This window comes from Anoplopoma fimbria, chromosome 19 (assembly GCF_027596085.1).
Source record: "Anoplopoma fimbria isolate UVic2021 breed Golden Eagle Sablefish chromosome 19, Afim_UVic_2022, whole genome shotgun sequence".
NCBI lineage: Eukaryota > Metazoa > Chordata > Actinopteri > Perciformes > Anoplopomatidae > Anoplopoma > Anoplopoma fimbria.
Window position 1 is genome coordinate 18,258,185 of NC_072467.1, and position 18,750 is coordinate 18,276,934.

Here is an 18,750-nt window from a genome sequence, read left to right on the forward strand (position 1 = left end):
CCACACAATGCATCCATGAATCCATGATCCAGGCCTGCATTCATCACAGCACGCCCTCGCACAGCATTAACTATGCCTTTGTGTAATGTAATGTGTGCAATGTATACATCATTTCCCCCAGATCATTACAAAACAGTAATATTATATAAATATATATATTTTAATATTACAGTGTCTTACATTATACTTACCAAGACAGTTCAGTGAAAGTTAATACCATTATATTTTCATTTATTTACACTTAAATTACAGTTGGCAACTAGTTTGATAATCAATTCATTCTTTTCTCTTTAAAACAAAAATGCAAAAAACAGTCCCAAGTTCAAGCTTCTTATCTGTGAGGATGTGCTGCCTGTCTTTGTCTTATGTGATGGCTGTTGTAGTAAGATGAATAATTTGGGTTTTGGACTGTCATTTTGCACCAAACATGCAATGTGATGACGACAACTTTGGCTCTAAGAAATTGCAATTCTCACCATTTTCTGACATTTATAGACCAAACAATTAATCAATTAATGCTCAGGGAGAGAACAAACAGCGGTTGAATCTATAATAAAAATAATCATTGATTGCAGCCCTATTATTTCCATTCTCTGGTAGAGTAGTGGCATAGCAGCATATTTATAGCCATATTATCACAGTAATTACTTTCATAACAAACCTGCAGAGCTGTCATACCATTCGTTAGCGGCCAGCTAAATGTGAGTATTCGTTGCTTGGCAACCTGAGATCCTGAGAATATAGTGTTGCCAAAGAAAAGGAAACACCATCAGTTTGGTGTGGTTGTTGGATGTTTGTCCTGTCATGCATCAGCTCTGATTATCTGTAGGCAAGCTATTTCTGATCCTCATCTCAGGATGCACCTCTTCCTGGGGAAGGCAGTATATTTCCTGATGTTAATGCCACACATCACAAGGCACGTTTCCTGCCATGAGACTCCCTGTACTCAAGTAGGATTACATTTGTGATATATGGAAGACAAATTGAGTTTTTTTAGGTAAACATCAACATATGCTCCAAATGACATTTTTTTTTTGTTCCTGTCTGCCAGTGTTTTCATTTAGGACCACAAAGTCAGTTCTTCTGTGTCTTTTTATTCCAGACGAGCTCCTCTGGCTCCAGTTGCCGTCACGTGACACACCTCCACATCAGCCCCCAGCTTCTGCAGCTCATCCAGCCATATTTGTTGTTTCTGGGACAGCCGGTCAGTGGGCCCCTTCACCTCTACCAGCTACAACAACAAGACACCCGTTGTCATATTGCACAATGCAGAATACCCCATGTAACCAGACTTAAACGAATCAGGTATAACAGAGTTTATGAATCCATACACACAGGAAAATATGTAATTCAAAGAGCCAGAATATGATATGAACTCACCTTGTAGGTGTTGTTTGAAGTGTTCCACACCACTAGATCAGGCAAACCTCCACGGCAGTGTCTGTAGTCTTTGGACATTCTTGTTATTATCCCTCCTAAGAAGGCTCCACCCAGGCATGACACGAGAGACTGCAAATGTAGTATTTACGTGGTTTGTTAGTACCATGTTCACACCTACTGTTACACATGTAGACAAAAAGTCACAGTTCTATAAACTATGATGTGATGTAATGTTTATCACTGAGGTTGTAGTTAGTGGTGGTTTTGTAAATGGATTGAAATGTGTTTCTAATAATCATTCCCCTCTGGTGTTAAATGTGGTGAGCAAAATATTAGAAACACCTCTAACTATAATGAAGTCAAGTTCAACACTACTGTAAACTATGTGTACCATAGTAAAATGAACACCTCGCTGATAGTGTCAAACAAAACACAACATAATCATCTTTGTGAAGGTTGAATTTATTGCAGAGCTGTCGCATTGAATTGCATTAGATTTAACAGGTGGGTCTAATAAAGTGGCCCCTGAGTGTATATTTACAAGAGTGACAGTAAATACCTGTGCGTGTTGCAGGGATGAGAAACGCTCCCAGCTGACCAGTGAACACACTTTACCCTCCTGGGAGGTCCAAACATCTTCCAACATGTCATGCAGCGTCTCCACTGATGACTCACAGAGTAACTGCACACGAGAGTCAATCGCTTCTTTTCTGTTCTCATAGAAACAGTCAGTGTAGAGATCCAAAGGACATGTCTGTGAGAAGAAAGGAAGATGAGTTTGACTGGTATAAAGTGAATGCACAGATATCCTGCAAATATTATAGAGACCGAGCTTACTTTACCTGGTACAGATTTCGGAAAACATCTGGAATGCCCTCCATAAAAATGATGTCCCACAGCAGAAGAGCAAACAATGTTGAGAATGTTGAGCCCTCTCCATGGATCCCTATGACATTAACAATGACAATACAATGTTAAGGTGTTAAACGGATACTGAAATTTTATATTTTAAATATGTGAAGCAACACTGCTTACCTTGATCAAAGCCTTGTTGGCGGTAATGTGCTAAAGACAGCTCCTCCACAGAGCATATCACAGTGGCCTCAGCACCCTCGTCCCCTTCACCATTTGCTGGTAGAAGAAACTTTGATTTCCCCGTGCCGCCCTCATGAGGGAACAGCTGTCCCCGGATGGTCACCTGTAGACAAAAGTACTAACTTTATTTCATATATCTACTATTTTACATACACCAAACATTTACCACTTTTTCCTAGTAACCCAAATACTGACATATTGTGCTAAACTCACATGTGTGACATCTTGGACTTGGATGGTGGGCAGGTCTTTAAGTTGAAGGCGATACCTCTTCAAGCTGGCAGACTCTTTCATCCTAACAGCTCTCTGGTGAAGAGAAAGTTTGTGTCCAGTTCGCACCAGAGGGTCCAATAGCCCATCTCTGATAGCACAAACAGCCTAGGAGCAACGGGAAAAAAAAAACATTAAAAAAAGGAAAACATAATATAGCTAAGCGCACTGTCACACAAAGAGAAATAATGATGAAAAGGTCTTAAAGAGGTGAATGGAACCGCAGACACTGGTGCTCACTTGCTCAGGTTGTTTTAGGTGCTGGTGAAGGTTTAGTGCCAGTCTGTCCCACCAACGCCCTCGGCTGTCAGGACAGTAAACAAACTGCAACAGTAAAGACCGCAGCTCCTCTACCGCTTCCTGTAACACAAAAGTAGACACACTATATATTTAAGTATTGTTTACATCATTTCACCGCCATAACTAGTTGAATTCCTGTCGGAGTGTAAGCGGATAATGTCAGAAAACCTCGTAGTGACGTAGCCTCTGCAAGATATCCACCCCTCTGGATAAGATCCGAGTGTAGGCCCATCCTGTAGTGAAGCTGCGCAGGAACACAGGCAGCTCCTCCTGGTGACTTTCCAACACAATGGTAATGTCAACATCTAACAATATCCAGGGACTCTATATCTCTGTTTTAGACGGAAGCAAATAAATACTTATGTCACCTGAGGTCATGGTTTTTCTTCAGCTCCTGCCAGGCACCTTTGGCAGCAGTGTAGAGCTCCATGGCTTCTTCCCACTGACCTCCCTGCATAGCTGAGACCACCTCCTGCAGGGTTCGCATGGATGCTTCATACCTGTGATGGACGGAGTCATGAGTATTTATTCCTGGCTATGCTGCGTAGATATAACTACATCTAACACTGTTGGCAGAGCGGCACCTGATAAGATCGTCTCTGTCCCGGAACACCTTGGCTTTACGCTGCACTGTGTAGTCTGGGAAGGCAAGGCGTCCTGAGTTAACCAGCAGGATGGTGAAGAGCTGACTCTGCCCACCAGCCGCCATCTCTTCTTCATCCATGGTGTCCGTCAGAGAGAAGAGGAGAAGGATGCGAGAAAAGACAGCTCGAGGACCACGACACAGGCGCACACAGGAACTTGCAAGCTGCTTCGCCCTGTAAGGTCAGAGAGAACAGGGGTGAGATCGTTACCGTGATACGGGTGCAGCGAATGAGCACAATGTATCTGAACATCTCACCTTTTGAGGATGACAGCCCCAATGTTGGACTGAGCAGGGCTCAGAGAGAAAAAGGACTTTTGCCTGCTCAGACGCAGAAGTCCGTCCACTAGCTGCTGTTTCTGAGTCCCAGAGTTGCCCAGATGGAAAGTCTTAGCCAGAGCTTTGAGTTCAGGAGCAGGAAGGAGATCCAGAGCCTCCCCCAAATCCTGAAGGTCACTCTCTTTGGTAAACAAAAATAGCACAGGAGGGGATTAACAAGAGAAAACCAGAAAATGTACAGGTCTTTCAGCCAGATAAATTACATTCATTTTTATACATTTAATTTGTAAAGCTCTTTTCCAAACAATTTTACAAAAATGACTGGTACAATAGTAAAGTCAAAAGTGGCATGGCACATGTAGACCAATTGAAGTGGAAATACCAGTATATAAAAAAATGTTTTTAAATAAGTCACTGAGGTGGAAAGACAAACTTCAACAGAAAGACTGTTCTAGAGTTTGGGGCCCTTTTGAACCTGGTGTTGCTTAATAAATACCAATTGTTTTTTTTTTACCAATTTCATCAATTTGTTCATTGTATAAGCAGAGATGTTTTTTTGCAGAACAGCGCTTAGGACTGCCCCCTCTTGGGCAGTCAGTCAACTAATTGCTTGTTTTCGTCTTAGTCAGTTTAGTCATTCCTTGTGCTTTTTTTCATGCTTAATCACTCATTTCCCCCAAAACATATGAGCACATGTCTGGAAAACAAGATTTAAAGTTGTACTTTTGTGTAATTCTTTGTGGAGAAACTCAGTTTTGCAATTCCGTTGATTAAATTAACTCAATTTATAAGTCGTGATGGATGTTGGACGACAAGGTTTTCTGTGGTCGAGTACAGCCCTTCTCTCCCTACGATCTATACAGGATCAAGAGTTACAAATCAGGGGGATGAAGAAGTGTTAAGAAGTTGAGACAGATTTTAACGTTATTGTGTTTCATAACAAAAGCTGGAAAGATGTCACCAACACATTAACGGCATACAAATACAAATGCCAATAATTCAAGAGGTTTCTGCTAACTCTCCTAAAGATGCTTTGGATAAAAGCGTCTGCTAAATGACTGTAATGTAATGTAATGTAATGTAATGCTCTAAAATGTCAAGAAATATAGATTATTTACCTGCCTGTAGGAAACCACCTCGAACCAACTCCTGAGCAACAGGTCCCAGATCAGTGCATATCTCTTCATAGTCCAGTTTATTTACTTGGAGCCACTTCAGTTTCCTCTGGAAGAGTCTCACATACAGCTTCTGCCCCATGACTGTGAGAGTAAAAACACATGTTAGTGAAAAGACTTTACTTATATTCAATAACAACGACTGAGTGATATGTAAGCATACCTGAGAGTTTCTCGAATGCTTGCACGAGTGACATATCCTCCTGGTTGAACAGTGACCGGTCGTCCTCGTTCTCCAGGACAGCTCGTAGTACGGTCAGGAAGTTACGGATGTAGTAGGGAAGCCGTGGGGGCTCAGAGCTCTCCTGGTCACTGCTAGCGGTGTTCTCAGGAACAGACTCGGACAGTGAATCACAAATAATCGCTGCAGCACCTTCCTCGTATGTTTCCTCTGAACTCAAAGGGTCGTCACAGGTTCTGGTAGAAGGTACCTCAGTTATAAGCCGGTCTGTGTCAGTTGTCTCTGCTAAACTTTGACTACATAACACCTCATCTGGCTCCCCGCTGCTCTCCTCATATTTAGCTTTCTTTCTGAAATCAGACACCCTGCCAGTGGAAGTTGTTTCCTTCTTTCTCTTTATTAGTTTGGAGGAAGAAGAGCGCAGCTTTGGAGCAACCCGTTTCAGGACAGTCTCTGTTTTAGATGCTTTCTGTTCAAGTTTTCGTCCTTTATGTGAACGTGATAGATCTTCCAGTGCAGTTGGAGTATCGTCACTAGTTTCTGTAAGGTCAATGACCGTCACACAGTCTTTGTTGTCATCTAAACTCTGAAGATTTTCTTTCTGTGAGCTGCTGAGTGTCTCAGAAGAACATATCTCATTTTCAGGACACATTGGTGCATGTTTACTCTCCGTCTGTGTCCTCTCAGGCACCTTACGACATTTCCTAGATAACTTGGAGGAGAGACTTCCCAGGCCAATCGTCCTGACCACACTTTTACTTTTTATCTCCCGCGGTGCCTGCTGAGAGTTATTCTTTTTAAAATAAGGACTGGTCTTTGTCTCGTTGACCTCTTCTTCATTCTCTGGATCCAGCTCTGGGGACTTTGGGGGATTCCTCCTGGGTGACAGCTGGATGCTTGGCACAACACTATCGCTTGCTGAGGCGGCACTGCTGTCTCCTCTCTCAAAGTTCGGACATTGCAAATCAATGTGCTCATTGATCTTGAATCTTGGTACAAACTGGCCACACAGGGGGCAGGCCAGCTTAGGAGGAGGCTGGCTGCTGAAGAACGAGGTGATGGGAGATGATGAGGTGGAAGCAGTGGCAGAAGTCCCAGCTTTGACTTTGCCTTTCTTCTTATTCCTGGACAAAGACAAACCCCGTCTGAGTGTGTCTTTGTGGGCTCTCTCTGTCATGATGCAGGCGGTAGTGTGGACAGTGTCGATGGATAATGCTATGGCTCTTTTTAACTTAACTCAGAAAGAAACACTTCATTTTAAATTGTCACACAGTTGTGCATGTCGGGGCTTCACACATGCATTAGAAAAAACGCCCAAAACATTCATTTAAAAGACTGCCAATTAAAAAACACAGCAGCTAACATACCGGGAGCAGAGCTGCAGTGTTTGAGCAGAACCATCCCGCTCCTCAGGCTCAACCAGCGGAGCGCAGAGTGCCGTCCAGGCTGTACCAATCGATCCCAACTACATCGATATCTTCTCAACTACCTTAACGCAGGTAAAATACATTTAAAAAATATATTTCTTGATGTAGAATATAAATTTGTATATATATATATTTGTTTTCTAAATTAAAATCAATGGGAAATTACGGCAAAACATTTACAAATCACACATTATACTGTATTTTATTTTTATTTTTATTTCTATTTTTATTTTTATTTTTATTGTATAATATGTTGTATTTATTATCTGTTTCTATGTAGTTGAGCTGCTGTGTTTTAAACTATAATGATATGGGTAAATTATTAAGGCATGTGTTTGACAATATGTGCTTATTATGCCTCTATCTGTGTTATTTGTTAGGGCACAGAGGCAGGGAGCACATGATGGGGAGTGTATTTTCTACACAGGTTCCTGGGCTGCTGTGCGGCTTTTATTCAAAAATCACCATTCCGGAGAGCAATCTGATTTGATCAGCACACGGGCATTTTACAAGGAGGGCCGCCGACAGGACTGATGCTGGTAAGTGGCACATAGGATTGTCTGTGTATGGATGGAGAGGGGGGGAAAAAATGTAATAGTGATGCATGTAGGCCTATATTGGGTTTGCGATAACAGAGCTGAGGACAATGCTGGATGTGCTGCTCTGGTACAACATCAGCCACACAAAGCTGGATGTCAGCATGGTGCAGTCTCCATGCTTCAAATCAAGGTCGATGTGAATTGCAGCAGCAGGATCATATTTGCTTCCAGATGGTGAAAGCAGCCGAGTGTGTGAGTGTGTGTGTGTGTGTGTGTGTGTGTGTGTGTGTGTGTGTGTGTGTGTGTTTCTCTGAGTGTGTGTGCAGGGGAGTCAGCTCCATCACTGCGTGCCATATAGCCTACGCAGGAAAAAGCCATATATCCGATTATCTTATCGATATTTAAGCAGATGGGAATGCGGCGTCCACTTGTGTAGAAACCCGGAGCAACCACAACAACCACTCCTGCAGCTGCGGTAAAAGTTCAGCTTAATGGGTTTATGAAATACCAGCACAAAGACGTCATGGGCAGGGCGAAATGCGTGAAATCATAAATACTGAGCCTTGTTTTTAATGAGCACTTCAGCACCATGGAGAGGTCATGATTAGGTCCGCGTGTTGTCCTGTATTAGAGGTGGTTTTTGTTGCTACTCATAATACCATAATCTCATTTGCATTATCACCTGATCAACACTGTGAAGGGTTGGGATTTTTTTTTTTTTTTTTTTTTCAGTGTGATAAACCTGAATCATATCCAAATGATTGTGCACCAAACAGCGCAATCGCACAGCTTTTTTTTTTTTTTTTCCCAGTTCAGCCTAAAGCTTACATGATTCATGTTTAGATGAGGGTGTTGGCATATTAGACTGGGTGGAGATCAGACCACTCAGACCACTGTGTTCAGTGTAATAGCTCCAATAGATTCAGTACAAATCAAGTGATCACGCCTTTATTTCCAGACTGAGAACAGCAATATCACATTTTGTTTAATGGACCCAGGGAATTCATAATGGTGTTATTAAGGAATAGTCAGTCTAAGCCTGCGTATTGTTCCATAATAAATGAAAATGTTTTAGCTTTTTTTTGTTATTTTGAATTGATGAATTCTCCTTTATAATATAATTTTGGTTGGTGTCTTTCATAGAGCTGCAGCTATCTATTAGTTTCATTTATCAGTCAATCTGCCAATTCTTTGGTTCATTGATCATTTTCACATTTTTCCAGAGCCCAATGAAATAATGGCTTTAAATAGCTTTTTTTGTCCAACCAACAGTCCAAAACTCAAAGTGTGTGTCATAGAAACCTATGAATTTGAGCGGCTGGAACCAGTGGATTTTATTTTATTTTGTTGAAAATTGGTTATAAAAAGTATTGCAGATTAACAGTCAATCAATCAACTAATCGATTAATCTATAAGTATCAGCTGTATAGTTCTGTATGACTTTGATTAACAGTGTTGTATTGGGATTTTTTCTTTTTTGTTACTAAAAATATCATAAAAGAGAGAGAGAGCGAGGAGTGCAGGAATACGTTATCCACAAGAGAGGGTTTTGTTCTTATTGAATTGTGGCATTGTCTGTTCATTTGCGAATATATATGATGTAGTGTTGTGCCTTAGTCCAGGGCAAACATCCATTCAGAGATGCTGCTCGAATGTCAAAATAATGATCTACTATTCCACAAATGGGTTTCCTAAGAAGTCATAAGTCATGGATCATAAATCTGGCACTCACACTAACCACACTATATAAATGCCTCAGGGATCAGTTTGTAAGTGAGGATATATTTTTTTTATAGTTTTTATTTCACATCAGAAAAAGATCCCATGCTGCTGGCTTGACTCTCTTAAAATGGTTTTGCTGCATGTTTCCTGTTCTGCAGGACATCAAGACGCAATTAAAGCAGATGCAACAAAGCCAGATAACAAACAACGACAGCAGGCCTTGATGAAAGGAGTGAGATGGCGGCTGTGGGTTGTTAGATGTGTGGAAGTCATAAATGGATGTACATTATTAGGACTTAATAATAATACTAAATAAGTGATGACTGCTTGTAAGTGTTGTGTTTGTTTGAAGTGTGAATCAGAGACATTTACTCTTACATAATCTCATTCCAAATGTTTTGATTATATGTTATTGTAAATTATTATTATTATTATTATTATTATTATTAAACTGGTATAGTGTAAAGTGCTTGTGATATGCTCTGGGAATGTGTTGTTGGGTTTTGATGTAATAACTTGTATTAGTATTTCAAGGATTTTTCATTTCTACAAAATAAGGCAATGTGCTGTTGAAGGTATGAAGTGAAAATATTCAGAGAGCATAATGCATTTAAATAAAATCAAATTTTTGATTTTCTTTTAATGTTCGCAGGGTTGAGGTTAGCGGGCTTACAGGGCCAGTTATTGCTCATGGAAAAAGGAGAGGAACTACTACCAAAATATTGGCGCCCAGACCTCCGTGCCGCGGTCCAGGACTCAGTAAACAGAGCCAAGAAGAGCAGCAAGGTTTAGTGAGGGAGGCGCCTGATAAACCGCTGTGTACCTTGAAGGATGATAACAACGACCAGCTGACTCCCTCCTGCCCCTGAAAGCCACTATTACATGAGTTGTGACCCTAGTCCTGAGGACAATGGAGGACACCTGCTCTGAGTACGACAACGTGGGCTCTGATGTGGAGCAGGACTATGATGAGGTGCTGCATTTGAACAAGGAGGGCGTTGTGGACACGAGGTACTACAAACAGTACTCTTCTGAGGATGGTGGCTATATAAAGCATGCAGTAGGTGATCATATTAATGAGAACAGCAGTGCTGTTGACCAGTTCGCTGCCAGGCCTCATCCCGGCACAGAAATGTGTGAGGGATCACAATCACTAAGCACTAAGCCTCACAAAACAGGCCATCGCTTTAGGTCGCATTGTGCTCCCATTGCAGGGGATGAAGCAGAGAGGGAGGTGGGAAAGGGCCAGGAGAACAGGTTCTTCTTCAGTGATGGAGACGAAGAGATAGAAGAGGTGCTGGATGGGGCCAAATTTATAGAGGATTTAGAGGAGACAGAGGACAGTGTTCAAATGAAGACCAGCCTTTATCAGGACAACGAGAATAAAATAATTAGAAATGGAGGTGATGAAAGGGAAAGAGAAGATGACACTCGAGTCACAAGAAACCATAATATCCCAGGAGCCAGTAAGAAGTGTGAGTCCTCTCACATGGGGGCAAAAGAGAAGGAGAGGCAGGGTAAAGGACGAGGGAGGAAGGGAACAGGAGAGGACACGGAGCATATTGCTTCTGGGATCAAAGGATGCACGACAAACAGCACTGAACAGCGTCCAAAGACTCTGTTAAAAGACAGCAAAAAAGCAGCTGTGCGGACCAAAGCCAGGTCTGGTTCCAGTAGGCCACACCCACCTCCACCACCTCGTCACTCCCATGCTCAGCTGCCCGCTGACACCCAGAAGGCCCCGCCTCGGAGAGAGACTCCCCCTGTTCCCAGACCCAGTCCCTCCTCTGCTGACAGCCGAGAGAGTGAACCCAGGGTTATCAAACCATCCCTGGCTCCTCATCACACACCGGAACAACAGAGGGAGCCTCTTGAGGAGAGGCAGAGACGGCCAGAGAAACCCCAGCAGGTAATCAATGCAAATAGGGCAGAGCTTTGTCCGATCTCATCCCCTCTGTCTTGTGTTTGTTTCTGCACAATCTACCGTCTCTGTGTCCCAGAGCGAATTAAGTACGATTTTTAATTACATGCTTTGCCACAAATAGTCTTTTTTTCCCCCATTGGGTTATCATCTACACAGGACAATAAGAAACATTTAAAACAAGGCTTGCTGAAGTTAAAGCACATGTTTGTATACAACAGGGTGAGAAACCAATCACGGCTGTGACACCTGAGGTCGTGCCAGAGCAGCCGAGGAGGCCTCCGTGTCCAGAGTTTGTCCCTGCAGAGGACAGCAACACACCCAAGGTAAAGACTTATGACTTATTAAGATGTGATCCAAACACTTTTCATTTATGACCATGTAGTTTTTGATAACTACTCTGTCTTTTGCCATCTTTATAATCTCATTTTTTTTATTATTCCCTCTAACGTTTGGAGAATGCCCTAACAAATATTTACTATGATTATTGATATTGCTGATATGTCTTTTTTCCTTTTATTATTGCCATAACAAAATTGTCCAATTGAGTCTAAGCTATTGACATGATAACTTGTTTTAAAGAACACACAGGAAGCTGCTTCTTTCCCCAGCTTTGAGGACGGTAATTATCTCATAACATTCTGACTTTTCATGAATCTTTGCAGCACATTACAATGTTTTCCACTGAGAGCCCTTTTGTTTTACTGCATAGTCCCAGGTCCCTGTGAGCCGGAGGATCTTATTGATGGGATCATCTTTGCTGCTAACTACCTTGGCTGCACTCAGGTGTTGTCTGATAAAAACCCGTCCAAGTCTGTCCGCATGTCCCAGGCCCATGAAGCTGTCAGCCGTATCAAGGTAATCTACGTCCTCAGGGAGACAGTCGTTATCATCCATTGATTCAGTTTATACATATTAAAGTGAAACAGTCCTGTATACAAAGTGCTACAATTGCTTGTAATGGAGAGGGCCTTCATTACACTGCCAAATAAGCTGCTTTCTTTCTGTGTCTGTGTCTCAAGAATGTAGCAACACATTTAGCAAAAAAAAGAAGAATTGATTCAAAGTTGATGCTGATTTGGGATTTTTGCCATCAGACAAGATGTCTTCAGAGAGACTTTATTCCCCAGAGTGTGTGTTTGCAGGTGTGATAATTACAAATGATGTCTCTGCATATAACAACAAGGTTCTTTAGCACTGGAAGATGCCTGGGCTCCCAAAGTGGCTTTTACTTTGGATTTGAATGCAATTTTAAGTGTATACAAAGGTAAACCTGTTTTGCCAGCTGATTCATTTGTGTAGGCCATGCAGCAGAGTCACTTCTCTACCACACGGTGGAGCTGTTGCATTGCTTTTTTGCTCACCTGCACACGCTGGTGTTTTATATAAATACTGAAAGTTTGCATTCTGAGACAAACATTCGAAAATTCAAAAATATTAAATGTCTGATCAAAATAATATGTCATTTTTTTCCAAAGAGCCAGGATGAAGACTCTCAAATGATGACAGAGGTGGATCTGTTTATCTCTACTAAAGCTGTCAAAGTGCTGAATGCTGACACACAGGTTAGTAACTCTTTGTGCGTTGATTCAGCTGCCCTTCTGTGTCAAATCTATTTTCAGAGATAATGATTGTCATTGTCTTTTGCTCCGTAGGAGACAATGATGGACAGTGCCTTGAGGACCATCTCCTACATCGCCGACATTGGCAGTATTGTGGTTCTGATGGCACGGAGGCGCATGTCTCAGGCCTCATCAGAGGATTTCTCAGAATCTCCCGACTCCCCCGGCGAAGGGAAGAGTCAGTACAGGATGATCTGCTATGTCTTTGAGTCAGAGGATGTGAGTGTTTGCTGCTAAACTGCTCATACATATTTAGTTTGGTGTTATTACTTTTGTTTTATTTTAGATATTTGTTATTTGGTCACTAAAACATTGCGATGTGTCTCACCTCCCTGTGTTTTTGTCGACTGTTCTTGCCTCTCTGCTGAGTAGTTTTCCCCAAACTCTCCCCTTCCCACAGGCACAGCTCATTGCACAGTCCATCGGGCAGGCTTTTAGCGTGGCCTACAGAGAGTTCCTGCGAGCCAACGGCATCAACCCGACCGACTTGAGCCAGAAGCAATACAGTGACATCATCAACTCCCAGGAAATGTACCACGATGACCTCGTCCATTTCTCAAACTCAGACAACTGTAAAGAGGTGTGACATTTTTTTATTTGGCCGCAGGTAAATTGTGGATGGTGACAGATGGATTTCCCTAAACATAAATATCTGTCCCAGAACCTCACAAATCTACTAAACCTTGACATTCGAAATGTATGTACGTTAAGAAAAGGCTTCCTCTTTGTTCCAGCTGAACGTGGAGAAGCAGAAAGGGGAGATCCTCGGTGTGGTGATCGTGGAGTCCGGTTGGGGCTCCATTCTGCCCACCGTCATCCTGGCCAGCATGCTGAACAGCGGCCCTGCAGCTCGCTCCGGAAAACTCAGTGTTGGAGACCAGATTATGTCCATCAATGACACCAGCCTGGTGGGGCTGCCACTTGCCACCTGTCAGGGCATCATCAAAGTACGCAGCATCAGGGACCTCTGGTTTACACATATTCAGTGTTGATTCAGTCTTTTAAAGATAAATCACAACATAAACAATGTCCTGGGGGTTAGAAAATGCTAATCAAACAGACTGTTGCAGATTATTCATAGCTGTGGATTTAATGCAGTGGTAATATTTTTCAAGAAGATGTAAATAGGTTTAAATCAAAACAAACTGCTGCTCCCATCTTTTTAATATTTATTCAGACACTAATGGAGGAATAAATTATATCAGGCTTTGGCTTCAGATAAAACTTATTATACTAAATTTAGTTTTGGTATTGGTCTTTTCATGGAATTTGTTTTCCTTTAAATTAACTTTAAGATGAATGTGTTTCATGTGTTTTTGCACCAGGGTCTGAAGAATCAGGTGATGGTGAAGCTGAGTATTGTGAGCTGCCCTCCTGTCACCACTGTCCTCATCAAGAGACCCGATCTCAAGTTCCAGCTTGGTTTCAGTGTGCAGAATGGCATTGTGAGTAACCCTCATTACACTAAATTTGAGGTTTAGGCTAACCACGCAAAGTATCTTTTTTTTCACATCCTCAGATCTGCAGTCTGATGCGAGGTGGCATAGCTGAACGCGGCGGTGTTCGTGTTGGACACAGAATCATTGAAATAAATGGTCAGAGTGTTGTGGCCATGGCACACGAGAAGATTGTTCAAACCCTGTCTGTCTCAGTGGGTGAGGTAAGAAGACATCATGCCACAAGACAGCAATTTTCACTGATTACTGCACCACACAAATCACTGTACCATGCAGGCATTTTAAAGACATACCTACAGATTAGATCAGTTTTCGGTTAGTTAAAGGTACAGCCTTTTGGTTACCTACATCATTGTACTCTTGCATGCATTTAATTCATGAATAAAATCAGTAAAAGAGCAAAAGTAAAGTAAGAGTCCAGCATTCGAGGGATGATTGTTTGAGAAGCCTTGCCTGGTCAGAAATTAAGCAATATGCACTTCCATTCATATTACACTGTCAACCTTAGTAAGGTAATTTATTACCTTATTTATTTATTACAAATTATAGTGCATTTCCTTATATACCCCCAAATGTAAACTGTGTTTCAACAGTTTGGCATAACATTTTTTTTTGTTTATTAAATTTCTTGCTTGGAGTTGGATGATCTTTCATGCCTAAACGGTGAATATGAGACTACCACCAGCTGCTGCTTAGCTTAGCATAAAGACTTAAAACAGGGGCAAACAGCTAGCTTGGTACAAAATCCACCTACTAGCACCTCTAAAGTTAATTTATAGTCCGGAGGACAAACCCTCATAAACCACAAAGTATAATATTTACACCTTGTTTCTTGTAGGGATTAATTAATCAATATATAACTCGTAATAAGTGAGCTTTAAAGTTGCATCTCCCACTCTATTATTTACACCTTTCGCCAGCTGTTATCACACAGTGTCATTGTTTTTGTGTGTGTTAACTCAATTTCTCCTGGTGTGGTTCTCCTTTAAAACCAAAGAAGCTTATTATTGTTCGCTAATGGATTCAAGGTCTCCTCTGACTCTCTGGTGGAACTGAAGAGAGTACATTAGGCCTTGATTCAAGTGATGTGATGAGGACAGGGCCTCTTAAATTGACAGTGTAATTGTTCCCCTCCTCTCATCTCTGCCAGATCAACATGAAGACAATGCCTGCTGTGATGTTCAGACTGCTGACGGGTCAGGAGACGCCTGTCTACATATAGAGACCCTGCATGGATCAGCCCACTGTAGTTGTGCATGTCTGGCTGTGTGGAGCCGATGGACAGACGATGGACAGGTGGCTCAGTGGGACGAGGGGAATTTATTTTTCTATCATTTTATTTTCTCGGCCTCTTGTTGCAATGCTGTAAAGAACATCCAGTTCTCATTTTCAGGTTTTATCTTGAATTACATTGTCATAATGGCCTTACAATGTGAATACTCTGTGGTACTGTGCGTGAGTTTCTGGTGTTGAAGAGAAGTAGCTTTAAGGTCATGATTATTTTCTTATGAAGAGATAAATTAGTGCATTTATTTTTTATTTAGTCATTTTTATAATGTGTATGGAGTTTAACAATGTACTACTACTGTAAATACTTTGGACTACTCAAGGACTTGGTTGGAAAGGCCATATTACTCCTACAGTATATGCATGTTATTATGAAGAATCACTGACCAGGGATTCATTCACAATCCCATATGATAATCTATTACAGTAAGTATTAAAATATGATAATAATATGCTGTACAAAGGCACTAAACTATGTGTATATGGTGATGCTGAAGGCCAAAGACACACCTACTTTTCACATGCAGTATGGGTGATCAGTACCTTTACCAGAGCGTACAGTACAAGAATGTATCAAAATGTACATTACTGAATGAATGTAAAGATATAACACACTAAGAATACAATCTCACAGATTAATGCTTGTTGTTGTTTTTATTTTATTATGGAGGTGCTGCAAAAAAAGTACTTACAGACAAGATGTAAAGTACATTTTCCTCTATTAGAAATTAATCAATTGTTCTAATCCAAGCAGTTTGGTTTTCATTCTTCCTCTCGTTTTTTCACATTTATTTGGATCTCAAAAACTGTTAAGGAAGGATGCTTCAAACAATGAAGCTGCTCAGGAACTATGCACAAATTAGACCATGTGTTGTTGCCGTGGCAACATGCATATCTCACAAGAAATCCTGAAGAGGCTATCACAATGTAATCAATATTAAACTATAAATTATTGTGTCTTTTTTCATTTCTAATGAAAAAAGAGTTGAACAACATTAGGCCTATAATCAGTAATGATTAGTGTATATACACAGTGTATGGATCCCATACAACTTCACATACAGTACTTAAAACCACTGCACCATGACAATGAACTTCACAAACACAACTATTTACAGTTAAATGATGTATAACACATAACAGGCTCGTAAAGATAATTCAAACAGGTGTGAAATTAGACACTCCTGTAACACATTCAGCAAAAATATCTTCAAGTATTAGCTGGATTCCCCTGAGGGAAACCAGGACGTCTTCATATGCGCTCCTAAAAACACAGAAAGAAAATCATGTCAGGCAACAAGCAGCAAATGTGGATATAACTTCCTTAAATACTAAATGGACATTATTGTGCAGGATTCATGGTCATAGTAACATAATAGCAGTGATTCATCTTGCTTCAATCTTCCATCCCCTATTAATACAGCATTGATCACAGAGCTGAATATGTATTTTGCAACAATGAATGCATATCAAAGACACATTTTTCAACAGATTCATACAAGGACAATGAATAAAGCATAGTTGCTCCTTGTGAATAATGACTAATCCATTGCTAGATGTGTCAAAAGAGAGAATTACCCTCTTAGTGTCACCACTTACCGCCGTGACTTTTGATGTCAGTGGTGAAACTGTCACTCCATCAAGAAAAACTGCATTAAGGTAGCCCTCCCCATAAGAAACATCCTCGTCTTCATAACTGTCAACGCCAACACTGAAAGCCTCTTTCATTTTCTCTGGTACAAGAAAGTTCAACATCACCACCAGAATCCCGATGATGACGCACAGCACACCTGGAAATCATTTCAGTTAGTAGAAATCACGCTCTATGTGCCAGTTGACATTACAAAACATATGAAATTAATGTGCAGCTTCTCAATCTCTACCTGTAGCCAGAGCCAGCCAGAATGAATGGCTGTACTGGATCTCAAAGGAGTCAGTACCGATGGAGAAAACACACTGCGGTGCGTTCATGATGGTGGAGAAGGAGGCCATGGAGAAGAAGATGAAGGCAGCGGTGGCCATCATCATGTACCCGGCGTACAGAATGACCGGCATGGTGAAGAGGATATTGGCGAGAATCCAGCAGCAAAAGGCCGTCCTGTGAAAGTGTGCAGCCATTTTTAATCTCTGCTACTTTTAACATTCGGCTGCTGAAACTGACAGTTTATTAATAGAAGTTCAAACTGTTTGCAGTTATCATTACCATAGGGTTGCAGAGGCGTATCTTCCAGAGAATCTGTACTGAAAGATGAGTCCACATGGGCTGCTCAGGGTGAACTTCTCAGCGATGTACAGGATGGGGTTGGGTAAACCTTTCTCCAGAGCTTCCTCATACTCTTTTTCCATAGTGTCATGCCAGGTGAACATCTCATTGTAGTCAATGGTCTCATTGAACTGTACAACAGGATTCCCTGTGAGAGGAAAACGGGCACACATTTATGACAGATGCACCTAAAATTCCACAAACTGGTGTTGTAGTTTTAATGACAGAACTTGCAGTATTACTTTATTGGACTATTGAGAAAACATCTTACAATTCTAAGTTGCTCAAAGCATTAGAGCTGCCAGTGTATGAGTGTACAATAAACATATCTGCACATAACAACAGAAACAGTGACTCACCCTTTAGTGTCACATTTATGCCATACAGTCCAACGTGCAAGCCGATGTCAGCATTAACCACCGCGTTGCTGAAAGACTTGTAGGTGGCATTAGTGGTCATTCTGGCCTCGGCCCAGTCGTTGGTAAAGTTTAGCACTAAAGAGAAGAGATACAAAGGGATGAGTGACATTGGCAGGAAAAGGAGAATCTGTGATTTATTCAACGACAATGACAAGAATACAAAACTCACCCACTATCACCACTCCTATGAACAAGCTGAGGATTATTCGACACATCCAGAACAGCCTCTGATAGGAACATAAAGAGCAGAATCTAAATTATTCAAGGTGCATTGAATCAAAAAAGGAGACAATAATTCTGTGGTTGTTGTAGTGAGTAATAGTTTGTGTGATGCTTTGCACTCACCGACTTCCCTCGTATCCCTGGCAGAATGAGAAGAAGACTGAACGCTAGCACAAGAAAGACCAGAATAATGGTGAGCAAGCGGCCACTGAAGATGAAGGAGGTCCTTTGTAGAGGGTAGAATGGGTAAATGTCATCGTAGAAAGTCATCTTAGCTCCTTAGCTGGGACTAGACAGTGTAACAGAGAAGACAGTGTTAGTGGCAGGGCTCTCAGTTTCCTCTGGAGGCAGACATAGCAGCACTTGTTCCTTTCTGCAGATACAGGATGGGACGTATATTACTGCTGTGAAACATGGCACAGGATGAGGCACAACCATGTCTGACTCGTGTTATATTGTTAAATGTTCCCTGTCACAGTGTATCTTTGCCGCAAAGAAATGAATGCATTTGTATAATAAACAAAAGCATGCAATTCAAGTGCACCCAC

The 18,750-nt window shown here is 41.4% G+C and overlaps 3 protein-coding genes across 3 annotated transcripts; 1 reads left to right on the top strand and 2 right to left on the bottom strand.

The window, feature by feature from the left end:
• Positions 1–179: 179 nt before the first annotated feature.
• On the bottom strand, positions 180–6,723 carry fan1 (FANCD2 and FANCI associated nuclease 1). Its single transcript, XM_054620228.1, has 13 exons — positions 5,306–6,723; positions 5,086–5,226; positions 3,947–4,148; positions 3,630–3,863; positions 3,414–3,545; positions 3,214–3,322; positions 2,986–3,105; positions 2,689–2,853; positions 2,416–2,578; positions 2,223–2,326; positions 1,940–2,134; positions 1,381–1,509; positions 180–1,231 (listed from the first exon to the last, which is right to left on the bottom strand). Exons 1-13 carry the CDS (start codon positions 6,498–6,500, stop codon positions 1,094–1,096), a joined length of 3,027 nt encoding a protein of 1,008 aa, XP_054476203.1. The 5' UTR covers positions 6,501–6,723; the 3' UTR covers positions 180–1,093.
• Positions 6,724–7,396: 673 nt separating this feature from the next.
• On the top strand, positions 7,397–15,248 carry apba2a (amyloid beta (A4) precursor protein-binding, family A, member 2a). Its single transcript, XM_054619581.1, is given in 14 exon segments — positions 7,397–7,479; positions 9,664–9,865; positions 9,867–9,920; positions 9,922–10,920; positions 11,154–11,258; positions 11,515–11,554; positions 11,645–11,790; positions 12,411–12,497; positions 12,588–12,773; positions 12,955–13,134; positions 13,289–13,501; positions 13,880–13,999; positions 14,074–14,214; positions 15,162–15,248. Coding segments are annotated over 14 exon segments (2,628 nt in total). The 3' UTR covers positions 15,234–15,248.
• A 1,302-nt stretch (positions 15,249–16,550) lies between these two features.
• On the bottom strand, positions 16,551–18,475 carry duox2 (dual oxidase 2). The gene is made up of 7 exons (XM_054619582.1): positions 18,326–18,475; positions 18,150–18,207; positions 17,921–18,055; positions 17,502–17,709; positions 17,182–17,396; positions 16,898–17,088; positions 16,551–16,562 (listed from the first exon to the last, which is right to left on the bottom strand). Exons 1-7 carry the CDS (start codon positions 18,470–18,472, stop codon positions 16,551–16,553), a joined length of 966 nt encoding a protein of 321 aa, XP_054475557.1. The 5' UTR covers positions 18,473–18,475.
• Positions 18,476–18,750: the final 275 nt, after the last annotated feature.